We start from the raw sequence: 21396 nt of genomic DNA, 5'->3' as shown, positions 1-21396 counted from the left end.
CCTTAGCGCCATTCCCATGGAAACCAGTCACTGCCAGGAGCTGTAGCATTGCCACGGTAACAGTCGACCGATGGAAGGACCTTGGTACCGTTCCCATGGACACCAGTCGCTGCCAGGAGCTGTAGCATTGCCGTGGTAACAGGTGGCCGATGGAAGGGCCTTCGCACCATTTCCATGGAAACCAGTCGCTGTAGCATTGCCACGGTAACAGTCGATGGAAGGGCCTTGGCACCGTTCCCATGGACACCAGTCGCTGCCAGGGTCTGTAGCGTTGCCATGGTAACAGTTGGCCAATGGGCGGGCCCTAGCGCTGGTCTCAGCGTTGCCACGGCTGCAGCAGAGCGAGGGCCAATGGGAGGTGGCGGTGCCCTTGCCCCAGCGACGGCTGGGCCCCCCGAGCCGGCCCAGTGGGGTCCATGTGTCTGTGCCGGGGGTCGGCGGGGGGGCGGGTCAGTGCCCCCCGCCGCTGCTCCGTCCAGTCGTCACCCAGTCAGCCACGATGAAGCCGAGACTCATCACCATGAAAATGAAGCCAAGGGCAGCGAAACAGGCAGCCTGGGGGGCGGGAGGGGGAGGACAAGGTGAGCCCCAAAGTACAGCACAGAACCCCCCGCTGAGCTCCCCGCCCCCACCCCACAGCATGGCACGCCCCCAACGAGCCCCCCACTCCCCACAGCATGGCACCCCCCACCGAGCCCCCTGCTCGCCACAGAACGGTGCCCTCCCACCGAGCCCCCCGTTCCCCAGGGCACTGCGCCCCCCCAGCGGTGGGTACCTGGATTTTTGGCCTGGATCTCAGCGGTTCTTTTTCATTGGGAACGATGCGGAGGTAGAAGATGCTGGGGAGGATAAAAATGAGACTGGGGGCGGATGTGGCGCCTGGGAAGAGAGAGGAGAGAGGTCAAAGATGCAACTACCTCTGGGGTGGGGTGAGGCACCTGAGGAGCAGCCACACATAACGCCACACGGGAACGGCTTGCCTGGCGCCGAAACGCAGCCACCTCTGGGGCGGGGCAACTGGAGAACAGCCGCATATAATATTGCATGGAGACAGTTCGCCTTGGAGGGCCAACCCCCAGCCCATTTGAAGCCAGGGACTTACCAATGACTCCAAAGATATCCCGGATGTTAGGGACAAAGATGACCAGGAGATTGACCAAGAACAGAAGGCAGATAGCGATGCTCACATGCCGAACCCAGCTGAAATCCTTCCCGTGGAAGAGTAGCTGCTGGATGGCTCTGCGGATCTGGGAGGAGACAAGGAAAGAAGTAAGGGATACGGCGGTGGCTCGCCCAGCACCGAGATGCAGCTGCCTCTGGGGCGCGGCAGCGAGGGAACAGCCACACAACACCACACCAAGACAGCTCGCCCAGCGCCGAGATGCAGCCGCCTCTGGGGCAGAGCAGCCAGGACACATACCGGGAAGAGCACCACGGGCACTGTCAGTGTGACGGCCATCAACACGGCCAGGCGGACGCAGAGGATGAGCCGGTCCAGGGGATCCACCTCGCTGTACGTGTGCAGCATTTCCGGTTCGACGTTCCCTGCGGGACACGGAAGGGACGGCCGTTAGCCGGGAGCCCAGCTGGGCCCCGCGCAGCCGTAGCGGTGGGGTTGCGGGTGGGGGGGGGGCTGGTCAGAGGGGGTGCTGGGGGCGCTGATGGGGTCAGTGCGGAGGGCGAGGGGGGAGCCGAGCCCTGGGAAGGGGACCCTGCGCCCCCTGCTGGAGGGGCCCAGCCCCGCACTGCCTTACCGTAGAAGGTGAGGTAGCCGAAGATGGCCGTCAGCAGGTACATGATGAACATGGCCAGGATGGAGACGTTCGCCACACTCTGCATGCGCAGCTTCGAGGCTCTGGCGGGGGACAGAGGGGTCAAACGCCGCCCTTCCCTGGGGGCTGGCAGGGAGAACCCAGGAGTCCGGGCTCCCAGCCCCCCCCTACTGGAGCCCACTCCCCTCCCACAGCCAGGGAGAAAACCCAGGAGTCCGGGCTCCCAGCCCCCCTACTGGACCCCACTCCCTTCCCACTGACTCGATCTCCCTGAACCCACCCGGCCCTTCCCCCTCCCCGCCCCTCACCTGCGCAGCTCTGTGTAGATGGGCAGCACCTCCGGGTGACAGACGAATGCGAAAGCCAAGATGGGGATGGTGTACGCGGTCTGCAGGGGGAAGGGAAGGGCTGACTGCTAGAGCCAGGAGAGAACCCAGGAGTCCTGGTTCTCAGCCCCCCCCGCGCTCTAACCCACCAGCCCCTACTTCCCTCCCAGAGCCAGGTGAGAACCCAGGCGTCCTGACTCCCAGCCCCCCTGCTCTAACCACTAGACCCCACTTCCCTCCCAGAGCCAGGGAGAGAACCCAGGCGTCCTGGCTCCCAGCCCCCCCTGCTCTAACCACTAGACCCCCCCCTCCCCTCCCAGAGCTGGGGAGAGAACCCAGGCGTCCTGGCTCCCAGACCCCCTGCTCTAACCACTGGCCCCCACCCCCGCTCTCACCTGGGAGTTGACGGTGAAGGTCTGGGGCGTGCACTCGTCCCCAGCGGTGCCGGCGGCGCTGGCGTTGTGCCCATTGTAGTAGACGAGGGGGGTCGCAGGCTCGGTCCCGTTCAGCGGGCAGGAGATCTGGAACTTCTTGTAGATCACCTGGGGGGAGCCACGGAGGGGGGGGCGGTGAGAGACACCCCTTCCCCAGCAGGGGTTACCTCCCCACCAGCCAGCCAGCCAGGGAGCTGGGAGCCAAGATGCCTGGGTTCTCTCCCAGGCTCTGGGAGGGGAGTGGAGTCTGGTGGTTAGAGCAGGGAGGGCTGGGAGCCAGGCCTGGGTTCTCTCCCAGGCTCTGGGAGGGGAGTGGGGGCTGGTGGTTAGAGCAGGGGGGGCTGGGAGCCAGGACGCCTGGGTTCTCTCCCCAGCTTTGGGAGGGGAGTGGGATCTAGTGGTTGTGGGGGGGTGCTAGGAGCCAGGACTCCTGGGTTATCTCCCTGGCGGGCAGGTGGGGGAGGGACAGTGGGTTGGGGGGCAGGGCGGACTCACCGAGATGAGGAAGAAGACCATGCAGGTCAGCGAGAGCCCGCTGGTGTACCCCAGATAGCCTGTGGGGGAGGGGAGAGAGGGTGAGACACGCAGGGCTGATCCTTACCAGCAGGGGGTGCCAGGCCCCCCCCCCACCACACACACACACACATACACACACCCAACCCCACACTCACCGAGATGTTTCATGAGCGCGAGGGGTAGGATGACGCAGACGCTGACGATGACAATTAGCACGTTGCCGTTCATGTACCAGCTCCTGGGAGACACACAGCGGGGGGGTCAGCACCCCGCAGCGCCCCCTGCTGGGGGAGGCAGGGACGGAGCAGCTGGGAGCAGCCCCCCCGCCCCCGTGGCCGGCACCACACAGCACCCCCTGCTGGGAGAGGCGGGGCCGAGGGGAAACACTCCTGCCTTGGGCCAGCGGGACAGGGGGGGGGGGGGGGGAAGGAAGGAACGGCCCCAGGTGACACAGGTGAGGGGGCAAAGCTCATGCGGGGGGGAGGGAGGGAATTAGAACCTTCTACAGGACCCACCAGGAACCCTATGGAATTAGAGAGCTTCTTCTCCATGGCTCGATGCAATCCGTGGGGCCGAGAGCCCGGACTCCTGGGTTCTCTCCCTGGCTCTGGGAGGGGAGTGGGGGCTAGTGGTTAGAGCGGGGGGGGGGGGGCGAGAGCCCGGACTCCTGGGTTCTCTCCCTGGCTCTGGGAGGGGAGTGGGGGGTAGTGGTTAGAGCGGGGGGGGGGGGGGGGGGCTGGGAGCCAGGACTCCTGGGTTCTCTCCCAAGGTCTGGGAGGGGAGTGGGGGCTAGTGGTCAGAGCAGGGGGGCTGGGAGCCAGGACTCCTGGGTTCTCTCCCCGGCTCTGGGAGGGGAGTGGGGGCTAGTGGTTAGAGCAGGGGGGTCTGGAAGCCAGGACTCCTGGGTTCTCTCCCTGGCTCTGGGAGGGGAGTGGGGGCTGGTGGATAGAGCAGGGGGGCTGGGAGCCAGGACTCCTGGGTTCTCTCCCAGCTCTGGGAGGGGAGTGGGGGCTGGTGGTTAGAGCAGGGGGGGCTGGGAGCCAGGACTCCTGGGTTCTCTCCCCGGCTCTGGGAGGGGAGTGGGGGCTAGTGGTTAGAGGAGGGGGACTGGGAGCCAGGACTCCTGGGTTCTCTCCCCGGCTCTGGGAGGGGAGTGGGGGCTAGTGGTTAGAGCAGGGGGGGCTGGGAGCCAGGACTCCTGGGTTCTCTCCCTGGCTCTGGGAGGGGAGTGGGGGCTAGTGGTTAGAGCGGGGGGGGGCTGGGAGCCAGGACTCCTGGGTTCTCTCCCCAGCTCTGGGAGGGGAGTGGGGGCTAGTGGTCAGAGCAGGGGGGCTGGGAGCCAGGACTCCTGGGTTCTTTCCCCGGCTCTGGGAGGGGAGTGGGGTCTGGTGGTTAGAGCAGGGGGGGCTGGGAGCCAGGACTCCTGGGTTCTCTCCCTGGCTCTGGGAGGGAAGTGGGGGCTGGTGGTTAGAGCAGGGGGGCTGGGAGCCAGGACTCCTGGGTTCTCTCCCCAGCTCTGGGAGGGGAGTGGGGGCTGGTGGTTAGAGCAGGGGGGGCTGGGAGCCAGGACTCCTGGGTTCTCTCCCCGGCTCTGGGAGGGGAGTGGGGGCTAGTGGTTAGAGCAGGGGGGGCTGGGAGCCAGGACTCCTGGGTTCTCTCCCCGGCTCTGGGAGGGGAGTGGGGGCTGGTAGGATGGTGTGAGGGCAGGGCTGACTGTAGGGGATGAGGGCACCGTGCCCGGGCAGGGAAGGCCCGTGAACAGGAGAGCCAGATGTCCCCATTTATAGACAGGAATGCGGCCCGGGGCCTTTCCCCTCTAGCGGGCGGCGGCTCCCATCTGCCCACAGGGCAGGGGGCTGGCTGGCAGTAGGGCGGGAAAGGGGCCCGGGGCTAGTGCCCCGCGCGATCTCACTCACCCGGTGTTCTCTGTCAGGCCCAGGAACGTCTGTATCACTAGAGGCAACTCATATTTCACAATGTACAGGTAACTGGACATGGCTGCAAAACAAACACCAGCGTCAGGACGCCTGGGTCCCCTCCCTGGCTCTGGGCGGGGAGTGGGGGCTAATGGGTTAGAGCAGGGGGGGCTTGGAGCCAGGACTCCTAGGTTCTCTCCCCGGCTCTGGGAGGGGAGTGGGGGCTAGTGGTTAGAGCGGGGGGGGGGGGGGGGGGGGCTTGGAGCCAGGACTCCTGGGTTCTCTCCCCGGCTCTGGGAGGGGAGTGGGGGCTAGTGGTTAGAGCAGGAGGGGCTGGGAGCCAGGACTCCTGGATTCTCTCCCCGGCTCTGGGAGGGGAGTGGGGGCTAGTGGTTAGAGCAGGGGGGGCTGGGAGCCAGGACGTCTGGGTTCCCTGCCCAGGTCTGGGCGGGGAGTGGGGGCTAGCGGCTAGATCAGACTCTCACCTCCCGTGTTGTGCACACAGATGACTACCGCCGCCACCACCTTGCCGCCCGGGCCGAATGCCCGGTAACCCAGCTGTTCGTAGGCGCGGATCCCTGCGCGGGAGGGAAGAGACGGGAGTTAGAGAGCGTCGGCGCCCCCCGCTGGGCGAGCCGGGGCTGGGCGAGCCGGGAGCTTCCCCTCCCCCCCACTCACCTACGACGCCGGCACATTTCAGCAGCAGGTGGATGGAGTAAGCGGAGAGCATGGCAATGCAGATCAGTAGCACGCTGCAAAGAGAAAGGTGGCCAGCTGGAAGTCCCCCTCCCGGAGCCGGGGAGAGAACCCAGGAGTCCTGGTTCCCAACCCCCCCACCCCAATCACTAGATCCCACTCCCCTCCCGGAGCCCGGGAGAGAACCCAGGAGTCCTGGCTACCAGCCCCCCGCCCCTCCGACCATTAGATCCCACTCCCCTCCTAGAGCTAGGGAGAGAACCCAGGAGTCCTGGCTCCGTCTGCTATAGCTCCCACCCATCGGCGCTGCCTGGTGGAGGAGGAGTATATCTCACTGATCCCAGCGCTGCGATCTTCCCTGGGCAGTGCCCTGTGGGGGGAGGCAGTGACTCCAGCGCAGCGATCTTCCCCCGGGCAGTGCCCTGTGGGGGCAGCAGTGACCCCAGCGCGGTGATCTTCCCCTGTGCAGTGCCCTGTGGGGGCAGCACTCACATGAAGAGCGCAATGCCCGTGTTGCTCATGGCGTAGGCGAGGCCCAGGATGCCGCTGCCCATGATGGCGTTGCTGAGGTTAAAGACCGACATCCCAAACGACGTCTTCCCCTCGAACTGCGGGCAAGAGAGAGAGACGGGGTGGGGTGAGAGCCTGGGGGAGGGCAGAGGTCAAAGGGCAATGGAGGAAAGGGCAAGGGTCAGAGGTCAAAGAACAAAGCAATTAACGGAGCGGACAAAGGCCAAAGAACACATTGCATGAATAGAAGGGCAAGGGTCATACACTAAAGATCAAAGGTCAGCGAGGAGAGGGCAAAAATCGGAGGTCAAAGATCAAACCACTTCAAGGCGAGGACAAGCGTCAGAGGTCAAAGGACAACGGGGCGGCCAAAGAGGAAGGGCAACGAGAAAGTGCAAAGAGCTGAAGGCAAGGGTCAGAGGTCAAAGAGCAAAAGAGGAGGGGCAAGCTCCGAGGTCAAAGGGCAAAGGACAGTGAGGAGAGGGTGAGGGTCAGAGGTTAAAGGTGCCATGGGGTGTGGCATCAATGAAAGATCAAAGGGCAGGGGTCAAAGGGGACATCGGGCGAGGGTCCAATGAAATGTCAAAGGGCAGGGGTCAAAGAGGCGAGGGACTACTCAAAGGACCTGGCTGCCGGGGGTTGGGATCAGCTCTGCGTCGGGGCCCGGACGCCTGGGTCCCACTTACGTCGGTGAACTGGCTCAGCTTCTTGCTGGTGGTGTGGGGCAGGAAGCCCTCCTGCTCGGCCGCCGTCACCTCCACTGTGGGGTCCCTGCAAGGGGAAGGGCCGCAGGGTGAGCGGGCTGCTAGCTCGGACGCCTGGGTCCCTTCCCCAGAGCCTCCCTTCCCCGATGCAGGGGTCGCCCGCCCAGATGCCCCCGGTAGCCCTGGTTACTCACCCAGATACCTCCATTACTCCCCCCACTAGCCCCCCGATACCCCCGTCCATTCCCGCCCCCCCGGCCCCCCGATACTCACCCATCTTCCAGGCCGCTGGCTTTGTCACACTCCGGGACAGACCCGTTTAACATCTCCAGCCCCTCCTGCTCCTCCATCTTCTGCAGCTCCATGGCGGACGCGGGCCGGTTCAGGGTGTGGACGGGGTGTGTGTGTCAGAGATCACACCTGGGTCACAGCGCATGGGTCACCTTCCCACCTAGAAACCCAGAGAAAAGGGTCAGCCAGGAATGCCCCCACCCAAACGAAGGAGAAGCTCATTCCCAGCGTGGGCTGGGGGGGCTGGGAGCCAGGACTCCTGGGTTCTCTCCCCGGCTCTGGGAGGGGAGTGGGGGCTGGTGGGTTAGAGCAGGGTGGGCTGGGAGCCAGGACTCCTGGGTTCTCTCCCCGGCTCTGGGAGGGGAGTGAGGTCTAGTGGGTTAGAGCAGGGGGGGCTGGGAGCCAGGACTCCTGGGTTCTCTTCCCGGCTCTGGGAGGGGAGTGGGGGCTAGTGGTTAGAGCAGGGTGGGCTGGGAGCCAGGACTCCTGGGTTCTCTTCCTGGCTCTGGGAGGGGAGTGGGGTCTAGTGATTAGAGCAGGGCGGGCAGCAGGGGACGGTCTCCTAGGATGGCCAATGGCATGAACACAAGATTCGCCGCTGCCCGTCAGCCGGGCTTCCGCGGACGAAATCTGAACGCAAAGAGGCAACGGCCCTGATGGATCCACCCCCAGGATGGCGTCTTCCCATCATCCCCGGTCAAGAATTCACAGATCTCAAGCTCAGTTGGGACTTCCGGGATCACCGAATCCGAGCTCCGATACAACCCCTGGGCAGATCTTTTAGCAAAACACCCCATCTTGACCGCAAACTGGCCCGTGACGGCGGTACAGCTGAGACACGTGTTTATCCCGCAGGGAATCAAGAACTTTACATCCAAAAGTTGTTGGTTTTTTCCCCATCAAAGACTGGCCTTTTTGCTCAGTCTGAGACTTTCACCCAAAACGTCTCGGGGAACTTTTGGGTCGTTGGTCGTTAAGCCTCCAATTTTCTGAATTTTGCAACGTCGCGTCGTCTAACTGAGCTGATTTTCTCCTTTGAAAGTTGCATTTTGCCACGTGAGCTAATTTCCTAAATGGTCCCTTTTCCCCCCTACGTTCGAAATGCCATTTTTTCAAATGCAGCCACGGTTTCTATTTTTAGAAACGCCAAAATTTCTACTTGAAGTTTTCTCATTTCAAAGCCTCAGTTTGTCCAATGAATCCATTCTTTCTAATTCTGACATTTCAATTTTCCTAACAAAAACACGTGTTACATTTGGAACTGTCGGTTTACCTAAACCATCCAAATTATCTCGTACTGACATAGCTGATTTTCTAATAAAGCAAATATTCCCAAGTTCAAACTGTTTTCATTGAATCACAGTTTCTATTTTTGACATTGAAAATGTCCTGAATAAACTTTTGCTCTGATTCTGAAATGTCAACATTTCCAATTAATCCATTTTCCTCATTTTGAAACGTCAGATTTGCTGATTAAACTACTTGAAAAACACCGGGATGTCCATTCATCTCGTTAAGCCAAGTTGTTTATTTTGGAAGTGTCCAACTTTGTACCGTTGGACATTCGAAATGTCCTTTTCACTTTTGAAAACTTTTGAACCATCAAATGTTTCTAATCAGACTCATCACATCTTTCCATTTTTTACATTTCAAAAGTTGTAATTACTACAATTTGCTTCAATTTCCAATTTCGCAAACAATCCTCTTTTGAAAATTGATTTTTTTTTAAATTTCCAATTTTTAAACGGCCTGATTCAGCCAATCCTCCTCATTTTGAATTTGCCGCTCTATCCAATTTCCAAATCTTCACTTTTCAAAGTTCCTAATTAGCCTCTTTCTTGAAACTGCTCCCTTTTCGATGATTAAATTCCGATTTCTGTACATTTCAAACATCCTAAGTAACCCAGTTTCCTACCGGTGAAACGTCCCATTTTCGAATCAGTCAGGCCCGGCTCGTCAAACGCATTTCGGTGCCTAATTCCCTTTCACTGATGAAATCTGAGCACGTTGAGTGCCGTGAAATGGACAATTTCTCCTCTCCCAATCCTTAACACGCGGGAGCAGAATTAGACACGGGATTACAAACGAGGCTTTGTCCACGGGCATTAACACTTCCCGATCTTGGCCGGAAAAACCTCGCCTGAACCATCCTGTCACACCAACCACCTGGGGGGGGGTTCATGTGACTCATCCCTTCCTCCCCCCACACCGAGAGCAAAGCAATAGTTGAACTGATTGCCTGGTGGTGGGGAGGGGGGCGTCCACTGGTGGATGCAACGAGCTGATCACAAAGAAGCCCCCCCCCCACCATTTTTCAGACGGGGAAACTGAGGCACAGCTAGTCATCCCAGGTCCTGGGAGGCCTAGAATAGCTTCCCAACCACTCGACAACACTTCCCCTCCGTGATGGGACAGAGAGAATGTCACCAACAAACTCATGGCACTGGGAGGGGAGTGGGGTCTAGTGGTGAGAGCAGGGGGTGGGTCTGGGAACCAGGACTCCTGGGTTCTCGCCCCGGCTCTGGGAGGGGAGTGGGGGGCTAGTGGTTAGAGCGGGGGGGCTGGGAGCCAGGACTCCTGGGTTCCCTCCCCCGGCTCTGGGAGGGGAGTGGGGGCTGGTGGTGAGAGCAGGGTGTGGCTCACAGTCAGCGGGTTGGCTGATGTCTTCAGTAACGGAGCGGCAGGGAACGCACGGGAACAGCGGCCGCCTGCAGGTTGTGCGCCCGTCTCGGCTGGGTGGGGTGGGAAGGCGCCTGGCTCCCCCTAAGGGCAGGAGCTGGCGCTGCGCCCATTCCTGCATTTCCCACATGCTGGGGCTTAACTTTGATGCCTGATCCCTCAGGACAGGACGGCCGCGCCCGGTCTCCTGGGTTCTATTCTCGGCTCTGGGAGCGGAGTGTGGTCCGATGGTTAGAGCACGGGGGGCTGGGAGCCAGGACTCCTGGGTTCTCGCCCCAGCTCTGGGAGGGGAGTGGGGTCTAGTGGTTAGAGGGGGGGGGGGAGGCTGGGAGCCAGGACTCCTGGGTTCTCTCCCTGGCTCTGTGAGGGGAGTGGGGTCTAGTGGTTAGAGGGGGGGGGGAGGCTGGGAGCCAGGACTTCTGGGTTCTCTCCCTGGCTCGGGGAGGGGAAGGGAGTCTAGTGGTTAGAGCAGGTGTGTGTGGGGTGGGCGCGACTGGGAGCCCGGACGCCTGGGTTCTACTTCCTCGCTCAGATCAGTCCCAGTCTGAGGCTCCCTGCCTCGCCTTCCTGTTCCCGCCCCAGAGGGTGGCAGCGGCCCACCCTGCTCGGGCCCCACCCTCTAGCTCTCCCGCCCCCCCGCAAAGCTGGGCCCTGGCATCGGAAACTGAGACTGGGGGAAAGGTCAGGAAGGGCCAGGTGCTGATGTGGCACAAGGCCTTGAGGAGCTGCCCAGGGCACCCCACTACCAGAGCCGGGGAGAGAACCCAGGAGTCCAGCTCCCAGCCCCCCCGCTCTAACCCACCAGACCCCACTCCCCTCCCGGAGCCGGGGGAGAGAACCCAGGAGTCCTGGGGTCCCTTCAGGTGACCCTCACACAGAGGTGGTCTCGCCTCGAGGCTTTGGAGTTGTTGGGAGATGTTTGATCCACCTCCCAGCACCCCGGAACCCACACGGGGGTCCGGGCAGCGAGGGGTTAACCCCGGCCCATACCTCAGAAAGGTCTTTGGGAAGGTGGGGGGGGGGTGTGCAGATCCAGAGCAGGGGGAGGCTGGAAGCCCGGACTCCTGGGTTCTCTCCCCAGGGCACCCCACAACCAGAGCTGGGTTAGAACCCAGGCGTCCGGCTCCCAGCCCCCCTGCTCTAACAACCACCAGCCCCCACTTCCCTCTCAGAGCCAGGGAGAGAACCCAGGAGTCCTGGCTCCCAGCCCCCCTGCTCTAACCCACCAGCCCCCACTCCCCTCCCAGAGCCGGGAAAGAACCCAGGAGTCCTGGCTCCCAGCCCCCCGCTCTAACCACCAGCCCCCACTCCCCTCCCAGAGCCGGGAGAGAACCCAGGAGTTCTGGCTCCCAGCCCCCACCCCCAGCTCTAACCACTAGACCCCCCTCCCCCCCCAGAGGCGGGGAGAGAACCCAGGAGTCCTGGCTCCCAGCCCCCCGCTCTAACCACCAGCCCGCACTCCCCTCCCAGAGCCGGGCAGGGCCCCTGGCTCCCAGGCAGCTGCAGGCGGTGGGATGAGAACACAACACGTGGCTGCTGCTGGCTCCACGGGGGTGGGGGACAGGAGGGTGGGCGTGGGGGTGGGGAGGATATGGGGGGACGGTGGGGGGGGGGCTGGGATTTAACCACTGACGTGCTGGAGAGAAACTAGCCAACACCAGAGCCCCCCCCCCCAACTTCCTGACCCCCCCCAGAAAGGTGTGGGAAAGGCCCCCCCTGCAGACCCCTCCAATGACATAGGGGCCATGGGTGGGTGCAATGCTCCCCCCCCCCGTCTGTCTGCCCCCCCCATCCGCAGCCCCCCACACCGGCCTCTGCCGCCCCCCCCCACCGGGCGGCTGATGCAACCGCCTCATGGCCTTGCACCAGGGGTTGTGTCCCCCCCCGCGCACACCCACACCCGGCATTTCACACTCACCCGTGCGAGGCGGGTAGGGGGGAGCAGGCCAGACGGGGAGATCCGGGGTCAGGCCGGTGTGTGTGTGTGTGTGTGTGTTGGGGGGTGTCGCACGCCGAGCCACACGCTCCCCCAGCCGCACGCCCGCGCCAAGAGACGTCCCCGGCCAATCACATCCCTGCACGGGCAGGGGCCTGGGCGGGCGTGAGTCAGGCGCGCAACGTGCAGATGGGCACAGTGCACAACGACACTCCCCGCAACACAAGAGTTCAACACACACACACAGCCCGCTGGCTCTGCACAACCACACCCCCCGCAACACAACACAGATCACCACACACACACAGCCCGCTGGCCCTGCACAACCACACCCCCCGCAACACAACACAGATCACCACACACACACAGCCCGCTGGCCCTGCACAACCACACCCCCCGCAACACAACACAGATCAACACACACACACAGCCCGCTGGCCCTGCACAACCACACCCCCCGCAACACAACACAGATCACCACACACACACAGCCCGCTGGCTCTGCACAACCACACCCCCCGCAACACAACACAGATCAACACACACACACAGCCCGCTGGCCCTGCACAACCACACCCCCCGCAACACAACACAGATCACCACACACACACAGACCGCTGGCTCTGCACAACCACACCCCCTGCAACACAACACAGATCACCACACACACACAGCCCGCTGGCCCTGCACAACCACACCCCCCGCAACACAACACAGATCACCACACACACACAGCCCGCTGGCTCTGCACAACCACACCCCCCGCAACACAACACAGATCACCACACACACACAGCCGGCTGGCCCTGCACAACCACACCCCCCGCAACACAACACAGATCACCACACACACACAGCCGGCTGGCCCTGCACAACCACACCCCCCGCAACACAACACAGATCACCACACACACACAGCCCGCTGGCCCTGCACAACCACACCCCCCGCAACACAACACAGATCACCACACACACTCAGCCCGCTGGCCCTGCACAACCACACCCCCCGCAACACAACACAGATCAACGCACACACACAGCCCGCTGGCCCTGCACAACCACACCCCCCGCAACACAACACAGATCAACACACACACACACACAGCCTGCTGGCCCTGCACAACCACACCCCGCACAACACAACACAGATAAACACACACACACACACACACAGCCCGCTGGCCCTGCACAACCACACCCCCCGCAACACAACACAGATCAACACACACACACAGCCCGCTGGCCCTGCACAACCACACCCACCGCAACACAACACAGATCAACACACACACACAGCCCGCTGGCCCTGCACAACCACACCCCCCGCAACACAACACAGATCAACACACACACACAGCCCGCTGGCCCTGCACAACCACACCCCCCGCAACACAACACAGATCAACACACACACACAGCCGGCTGGCCCTGCACAACCACACCCCCCGCAACACAACACAGATCACCACACACACACAGCCCGCTGGCCCTGCACAACCACACCCCCCGCAACACAACACAGATCAACACACACACACAGCCCGCTGGCCCTGCGCAACCACACCCCCCGCAATACAACACAGATCAACACACACACACAGCCCGCTGGCCCTGCACAACCACACCCCCCGCAACACAACACAGATCACCACACACACACAGCCCGCTGGCCCTGCACAACCACACCCCCCGCAACACAACACAGATCAACACACACACTCAGCCCGCTGGCCCTGCACAACCACACCCCCCGCAACACAACACAGATCAACACACACACACAACCCGCTGGCCCTGCACAACCACACCCCCCGCAACACAACACAGATCAACACACACACACACAGCCCGCTGGCCCTGCACAACCACACCCCGCACAACACAACACAGATAAACACACACACACACAGCCCGCTGGCCCTGCACAATCACACCCCCCGCAACACAACACAGATCAACACACACAGCCCGCTGGCCCTGCACAACCACACCCACCGCAACACAACACAGATCAACACACACACACAGCCCGCTGGCCCTGCACAACCACACCCACCGCAACACAACACAGATCAACGCACACACACAGCCCGCTGGCCCTGCACAACCACACCCCCCGCAACACAACACAGATCACCACACACACACAGCCCGCTGGCCCCGCACAACCACACTCCCTGCAACACAACACAGATCAACACACAGACATACACAGCCCACTGGCTCTGCACAACCACACCCCCCGCAACACAATACAGATCAACACACACACTGCGCCCGCTGGCCCTGCACAACCACACCCACCGCAACACAACACAGATCAACACACACACACAGCCCGCTGGCCCTGCACAACCACACCCCCCGCAACACAACACAGATCAACGCACACACACAGCCTGCTGGCCCTGCACAACCACACCCCGCACAACACAACACAGATCACCACACACACACAGCCCGCTGGCCCTGCACAACCACACCCCCCGCAACACAACACAGATCAACACACACACACAGCCTGCTGGGCCTGCACAACCACACCCCCCGCAACACAACACAGATCAACACACACACACAGCCCGCTGGCCCCGCACAACCACACTCCCTGCAACACAACACAGATGAACACACAGACATACACAGCCCACTGGCTCTGCACTACCCCTCCTGCAACACAACACAGAGATTAACACACACTCACACACACACACAACCTACTGACCCTGCACAACAACACCCCCTGCAACACAACACAGATCAACAGACACCCCACTGACCCTGCACAACGACACAGATCAATACACACACAATCTGCTGGCCTTGCACAACAACACCCGCTGCCACGCGACACACAGATCAACACACACACAAACAGCCTGCTGGCCCTGAACACCAACACCCACTGCAGCACGACACCCCCCTCCTTCTGCCAACACACACAGATCAACACATACACAAAAATAGTATCGCCAGCACACACACATACATATCCCCAACACACACAGATCAACACACAAACATACAGTTCAACACATACACTCTAAAGTGTTCTCAACACACAGCCTCTTGGGTCTACACCACAACATCTCCTCCAGCACGACACACATACATGTCACCTCCTGTGCCCCCTCCCACACACACAACACCCAGAACTGGCTGTGCCCAGTACAACCGCACACCTGCCAACACACAACACGCACCTCCTACCCCAAAATTGATCAACTCACCCCTGCCTACCCCCCAACACACACACACACACACACACACACACAGCCAGCTGTCCCCAATGCAATCACACACCTGCCAGTCCCACGGCACACACAATCCACACATGCATGCCTCTGCTTCCTCCCAACACAACGTGTACGCATGGACCAACATCCACACACACACAGAGCTGGGTTTGTTCCCTCCAGCAGGGGGACACACCCACAAACACACCGCCACTCCCACTAAAGAAACACACACCTAGTGGTTAGGAGGGAGAGGCGAGGGGGGCTGGGAGCCAGGACTCCTGGGTTCTCTCCCCAGCTCTGGGAGGGGAGTGGGGGCTAGTGGTTAGAGCGGGGGGGCGGGGGCTGGGAGCCAGGACTCCGAGTGCTTTACCCCACTGGACCCAGCTACTCCAGCCCTGGCCTGTCCCAGCAGGGGGCGCTGTGGGGTCTGTGGGGCAGGGCGCTGGCTGTGGGGGGAGTGCCCAGTCCAGCTGGCAGCTGCGGGAGTTTCCACCGCGCACTGTGATGTGTGTACACAATCCGCTGGGATTCATGTCTCTATAAGGCCGGGGGCGAGTGCGTCTCGGGGCCGCGTTCTGCCTTCGTCTTCCCCTTCGGGCCCTGACGCTAACGGGTTTGCATCTGACAGAAGTTTTAATTAGGCCTCGTGGCTAATTGGCTGTAATTATTCCGGTGTTCGTTAAAATATCCCGGGGGGAGCACTAACATAATTATAGTTAGCAGCCGTTGAGGGTGTGTCAGAGTCAGGAACAGCTAATTACCAGGCAGAGAGGAACCCAGGAGTCCCGGCTCCCAGCCCGCCCTGCTCTAACCCCTAGCCCCCCCCCCCCCCCCCCAGAGCTGGGGAGAGAACCCAGGAATCCTGGCTCCCAGCCCCCCCCTGCTCTAACCACTAGACCCCACTCCCCTCCCAGAGCCGGGGAGAGAACCCAGGAGTCCTGGCTCCCAGCCCCCCCTGCTCTCACCACTAGATCCCACTCCCCTCCCAGAGCCGGGGAGAGAACCCAGGAGTCCTGGCTCCCAGCCCCCCCTGCTCTAACCACTAGACCCCACTCCCCACCCAGAGCCGGGGAGAGAACCCAGGAGTCCTGGCTCCCAGCCCCCCCTGCTCTCACCACTAGACCCCACTCCCCTCCCAGAGCCGGGGAGAGAACCCAGGAGTCCTGGCTCCCAGCCTCCCGCCCCCCCCGCCTGCTCTAACCTCCAGACCCCACTCCCCTCCCAGAGCTGGGGAGAGAACCCAGGAGTCCTGGTTCCCAGCCCCCCCTGCTCTAACCACTAGACCCCACTCCCCTCCCCGAGCCAGGGACAGGACCCAGCCTGGGCTGGTCAGAGCCGGGGAAGCAGATGGGAGTCAGGAGGGGGGAGCCCCAGTGACCTTGCATTTCTGTCCCCTCATACGGCCCCCCCCACCCAGCTAGCGTCCTGCCCCGCTGCCCACAGTGCCCCCTGCTGGGCAAGGTCAGGGACTGCACCAAGAAGGGACAGGAGAGGTGAGGGGTAAACCCAGACCCCTTGCAAACCCCAGGGCTCCCCCCGCCCCATGCTCCAGCGCCCTTGCCAGCCACGGCCTGGGAAGCCGGATAAACTAATCGCTGGACCACAACGCGCGCCCCACCCATCAGCGACGCCCCCCATGTGCTTCCCCGCCCTTCCCTCCCCTCCCCCATTACAGAGCGTCCCATTCACCTGCACCCAGCGGGGGTGTTGCCTGAGACGGGGCCTTCAGCATTTGTCCCAGTGTAGAGAGGGTGGGGTCAGGTGGAACGGTGTAGAAACACCTTTACCCTCAGCAGTGCAACAGACATTGTTACTGCTAGTGCAACACAGTGTTAGCAACACCGTTACCTTCAACAGCACTACAAACGCTGTTCCTGCTAGTGCTGCAGATGGTGTTAGCAACACCGTTACCCTCAACTGCGCTACAAACACTGTTCCTATTAGTGCTGCACAGGGTGTTAGCAACACCGTTACCCTCAACAGCGCTACAAACGCTGTTCCTGCTAGTGCTGCAGGCGGTGTTAGCAACACTGTTACCCTCAACAGTGCGCAGACACAGTTACTACTCATACTACAACCATTAGCAACATCAATACCCTCCACAATGCTACAGACCCCATTACTGCTAGCGCTACACACCGTTACCCTCAACAATGCTACAGACACCATTCCTGCTCATGCCACACACAGTGTTAGCTACACTGTTACTGCTCACGCTGTTGCCAGAAATACTCCAAACCGTTATCACTCACGTTGTTGCTACTGCTACAACAAATAGCATCATTAACATCAACACAAACACGGTGATAGTGAACTTTGTCACTCATACTCCAAGACTGTTACCCCAATGCTGGGAACACCGTAATCCCCTGATTTATGCTACTGGCACTGTCACTAATTGTAGGAACGCGGTAGCCACTGATGTTATAACCACTAATCCTACAAGTACTTTGCTCAGTAACATCACCATAACCCTGTCACTGCTCCCAATAATACAGCCATCCCTGCCACTCCAGTTGTTACCTCTGATTCTCCAGTCACGACCCACATTGTAAGCACCATTACTACTTACAGTTACTACTCCAATTGTTACCACTGTTACTCCAAAGAGTTACTAGCCAAATGGTACCACCAATACACCAGAGAGTTACTAGTGAAATCAATGCCACTAATACTGCAAGTAGTTACTACTAAAATTGTCACAAGTAATACTCCAAAAAGTTACTAATGGTCCAAAGGGTCACTACTCACACTGATACCACTAATACTGCAAAGAGTTACTAATACTCTAAATGGCTACTAGTCAAATGGACACAGCCAGTGTTCCCAAGTTAATACTCAAATGGACATCACTAATACTCCAAAGAGCTACTAGTCACATCAATAACATTATTGTGCCAGTTATTAATACTCCAACTAGCTACTACTTGAATCAATACCACTAATACTCCAACGAGTTACTAGTCAAATCGATATCACTAATACTCCAAAGAGTTACTAATGCTCCAAATGGTTACTACTCAAATCAATACCACTAATACACTATGGAGTTACTACACAAATTGCTAACATCAATACTCCAAAGAGTCACTACTCAAATAGATCCCACTAATACTCCAGCTAGTTACTACTCAAGTTGATATCACTCATATGCCAGAGTTACTCAAATCAATTCCATTAATACTACAGACAACCTGAGTACTTACAATTGTTACACTAATTCCAGGATCAATGTTACTCCTCAAATCCTCCCCAATAGTAGGCACCGCAGCTACTATTCGCCTTGTTCCTGAGATTTCTATCCCTGTTAACACCTCCGACTCGCGCTGCTCTGTCCAGTGGCCAATTTCTCTCCAAAAAGAAAGAGATCGTTCAAATTTCCAGAGCAACTTTTCAACATTTAAGAGGAGGAGGAGCCTCCCAGCTACTGGAAGACAGTCACCTCTGCTTTGAAGTCGGAAAATTGCAGTCAGGTTCCTGGGTTCCCTCCCCGGCTCTGGGAGGGGAGTGGGGTATGGTGGTTAGAGCAGGGGGGGGGGGGCTGGGAGCCAGGACTCCTGGGTTCTCTCCCCAGCGCTGAGAGGGGAGTGGGGTCTGGTGGGTTAGAGCAGGGGGGCTGGGAGCCAGGACTCCTGGGTTCTCTCCCAGGCTCTGGGAGGGGAGTGGGGGTCTGGTGGTTAGAGCAGGGGTGGGTGGGAGCCAGGACTCCTGGGTTCTCTCCCAGGCTCTGGGAGGGGAGTGGGGGTCTGGTGGTTAGAGCAGGGGTGGGTGGGAGCCAGGACTCCTGGGTTCTCTCCCCGGCTCTGGGAGGGGAGAGGGGGTCTGGTGGTTAGAGCAGGGGTGGGTCGGAGCCAGGACTCCTGGGTTCTCTCCCCGGCTCTGGGAGGGGAGTGGGGGCTGGTGGTTAGAGCAGGGGTGGGTGGGAGCCAGGACTCCTGGGTTCTCTGCCCGGCCCTGGGAGGGGAACAGCTGGCCAGCTGGCACCGGGAGGGAGGCCACAGGCTCAGGCTGGGACAAGCCAAGTTCTGGCAGGTCAGGACGCCCCAGGCTGAGTCCCGCACGTGGCGGGCCCCACATCACTCACCCTGGGAGCGGAGCGGAGGGTCCCGGCGCGGGCGGCGGAGCGGGAGGACTGGGGGAGCCGGGCGGGGCGCACGCTGGGAAGGGATCAGGTTACCATTGCATCAGATCCCCGGGCCACGCTGCTGGGGCACATCCGGCTGTGGGAGGGGACCGGACCCACGGGGGGCTGGGAGCCCGGACTCCTGGGTTCTATTCCCTGGGGAGGGGAGTGGGGGCTGGGGGGTGGGAGCGGGAGGGGCTGGGAGCCCGGACTCCTGGGTTCTATTCCCTGGGGAGGGGAGTGGGGGGTGGGAGCGGGGGAGGGCTGGGAGCCCGGACTCCTGGGTTCTAGTCCCTGGGGGTGGGAGGGCTGGGAGCCCGGACTCCTGGGTTCTAGTCCCTGGGGAGGGGAGTGGGGGCTGGGAGTGGGAGGGGCTGGGAGCTAGGACTCCTGGGTTTTATCCAGGGGGTGGGCACATGGTTGGGGGAGGGGGCTGGGAGCCAAGACGCCTGGGTTCTCTCCCCAGCTCAGGGAGGGGAGTGGAGTCTAGTGGTTAGAGCACCGGGGGCGGGGGGAGTTGGGAACCAGGACGCCTGGGTTCAATCTGCAACTCTGGGATGGGATGGGACGGGCTGGGGGGCTGGTGGGCTACAGCAGGGAGGGGCTGGGAGCAGAACTCCTGGGTTCTCTACCAGCTCTGGGAGGGGAGTGGGGTCCAGTGGTTACAGCAGGAGGGTGCCCTTTTAATCCAGTTCCCCTTTAGGACCCTGCCTCGGTTTACCCAAGCCTGGATTTACCCTGAATCACCCTATTCCGTTTTTGTTAAAAAGTCCCACTGTGGCAATTGGTTCCCCGGGCTTAAAAACGGTCACGATCTCCCGCAAACACGCAGCAACCCTCAGCCCTGGCCAGGTTAGAAACTGAGAGAGCCGGAGACGCCCAGGCCAGGAGGGATCCCTGTGAGCCCCTGGAGACGCCCAGGCCAGGAGGGACCCAAGGGAGCCCCTGGAGACGCCCAGGCCAGGAGGGATCCAAGGGAGCCCCTAGAGACGCCCAGGCCAGGAGGGGCCCCTGCGAGCCCCTGGAGACGCCCAGGCCAGGAGGGACCCAAGGGAGCCCCTGGAGACGCCCAGGCCAGGAGGGATCCCTGTGAGCCCCTGGAGACGCCCAGGCCAGGAGGGATCCCTGTGAGCTCCTGGAGACGCCCAGGCCAGGAGGGATCCCTGTGAGCTCCTGGAGACGCCCAGGCCAGGAGGGACCCAAGGGAGCCCCTGGAGACGCCCAGGCCAGGAGGGACCCAAGGGAGCCCCTGGAGACGCCCAGGCCAGGAGGGGCCCCTGCGAGCCCCTGCTCTGAGCTCCCGCGTAGCTCTGGCCGCAGGGCTGCGCTGGGAGGGGAAGTGACCGGGTCACGCAGGGAAATTCAGGGGACAATGTGGTTTAAAGAAAACCTCCATGGCTGGAGCATGGGACCCTAGCAGATAAACTCCCTTATTAAGCTGCTCTGCGGCCCAGGCTACATAGACACCGGATGGGGCCGGGGGTGGATCTGATAAAATGGCCCCGGGGAAGGGGTGGTAAGGCAGATAGAAGCACATTCTCCCCGTCCCCTGGATAGGTGCCAGGTTGCATCTCAAGGAAGGAGATGTGCCAGTCTGCCTGAAAGCGAGAGAGAACGGGGAGGGGAATCACCCATCAGGTCACTGCAGTACAGGGAACATGACACACATGGCCAGTCCTGAGTATCAGGGGTAGCCGTGTTAGTCTGTATCTACAAAAACAACAAGGAGTCTGGTGGCACCTTAAAGACGAACGGATTTATTTGGGCAGAAGCTTTCGTGGGTAAAAACCTCACTTCTTCGGATGCACAGAGTGAAAGTTTCATCCATGCACCCGAAGAAGTGAGGTTTTTACCCACGAAAGCTTATGCCCAAATAAATCTGTTAGTCTTTAAGGTGCCACCAGACTCACAGTCCTGAGTGCATCCATTGCAAGGCAGTGGTGATATAGACAACCCAGCCCCCCTGCTCAATCCCACTAGACCCCCCCCTCCCGTCCTGGCACCAGGGAGAGAACCCAGGAGTCCTGGCACCCAGCCCCCTGCTCTAACCACCAGCCCCCCCTCCCCTCCCCAGTTCACAGGGATGGTGCCAGACTGGAGCGAAGGGTTTTGGCTCTAACTGGAGAGAAGGGTTTTGGCTCTAACTGGAGTAACACGATGCTCCAGACTCCTCTCCCAGGCTCTTGGAGGGGAGCTAGAGGTGAGAGCCAGGACTCCTGGGTTCTCTCCCCAGCTCAGGGAGGGGAGCCTGGGA

General features: G+C 60.8%; 1 protein-coding gene across 1 annotated transcript; it reads right to left on the bottom strand.

The window, feature by feature from the left end:
* Positions 1–450: 450 nt before the first annotated feature.
* Positions 451–19153, bottom strand: SLC38A5 (solute carrier family 38 member 5). The gene is made up of 16 exons (XM_065423064.1): positions 19104–19153; positions 7148–7325; positions 6857–6941; positions 6153–6268; positions 5643–5716; positions 5450–5542; positions 4965–5046; positions 3204–3286; positions 3028–3086; positions 2494–2640; positions 2081–2160; positions 1755–1855; positions 1421–1545; positions 1103–1247; positions 776–879; positions 451–555 (listed from the first exon to the last, which is right to left on the bottom strand). The coding sequence occupies exons 2-16, from the start codon at positions 7237–7239 to the stop codon at positions 451–453; spliced, it is 1491 nt and encodes a 496-aa protein (XP_065279136.1). The 5' UTR covers positions 7240–7325; positions 19104–19153.
* Positions 19154–21396: the final 2243 nt, after the last annotated feature.

This window comes from Emys orbicularis, assembly GCF_028017835.1.
Source record: "Emys orbicularis isolate rEmyOrb1 chromosome 21 unlocalized genomic scaffold, rEmyOrb1.hap1 SUPER_21_unloc_2, whole genome shotgun sequence".
In the NCBI taxonomy this organism is placed as follows: domain Eukaryota; kingdom Metazoa; phylum Chordata; order Testudines; family Emydidae; genus Emys; species Emys orbicularis.
The sequence above is the reverse complement of the archived record's forward strand: the minus strand, read 5'-3'. Positions and strand labels throughout refer to the sequence as shown.

Excerpts from the sequence above, each read along its gene's own strand:
- SLC38A5 (XM_065423064.1), bottom strand. The coding sequence starts at position 7,239 with ATGGAGCTGCAGAAGATGGAGGAGCAGGAGGGGCTGGAGATGTTAAAC. Across the intron at positions 6,269-6,856 it reads AGCTGAGCCAGTTCACCGAC|TTCGAGGGGAAGACGTCGTT; the intron begins GTAAGTGGGACC and ends TCTTGCCCGCAG. Across the intron at positions 1,546-1,754 it reads CGGCTACCTCACCTTCTACG|GGAACGTCGAACCGGAAATG; the intron begins GTAAGGCAGTGC and ends CGTGTCCCGCAG.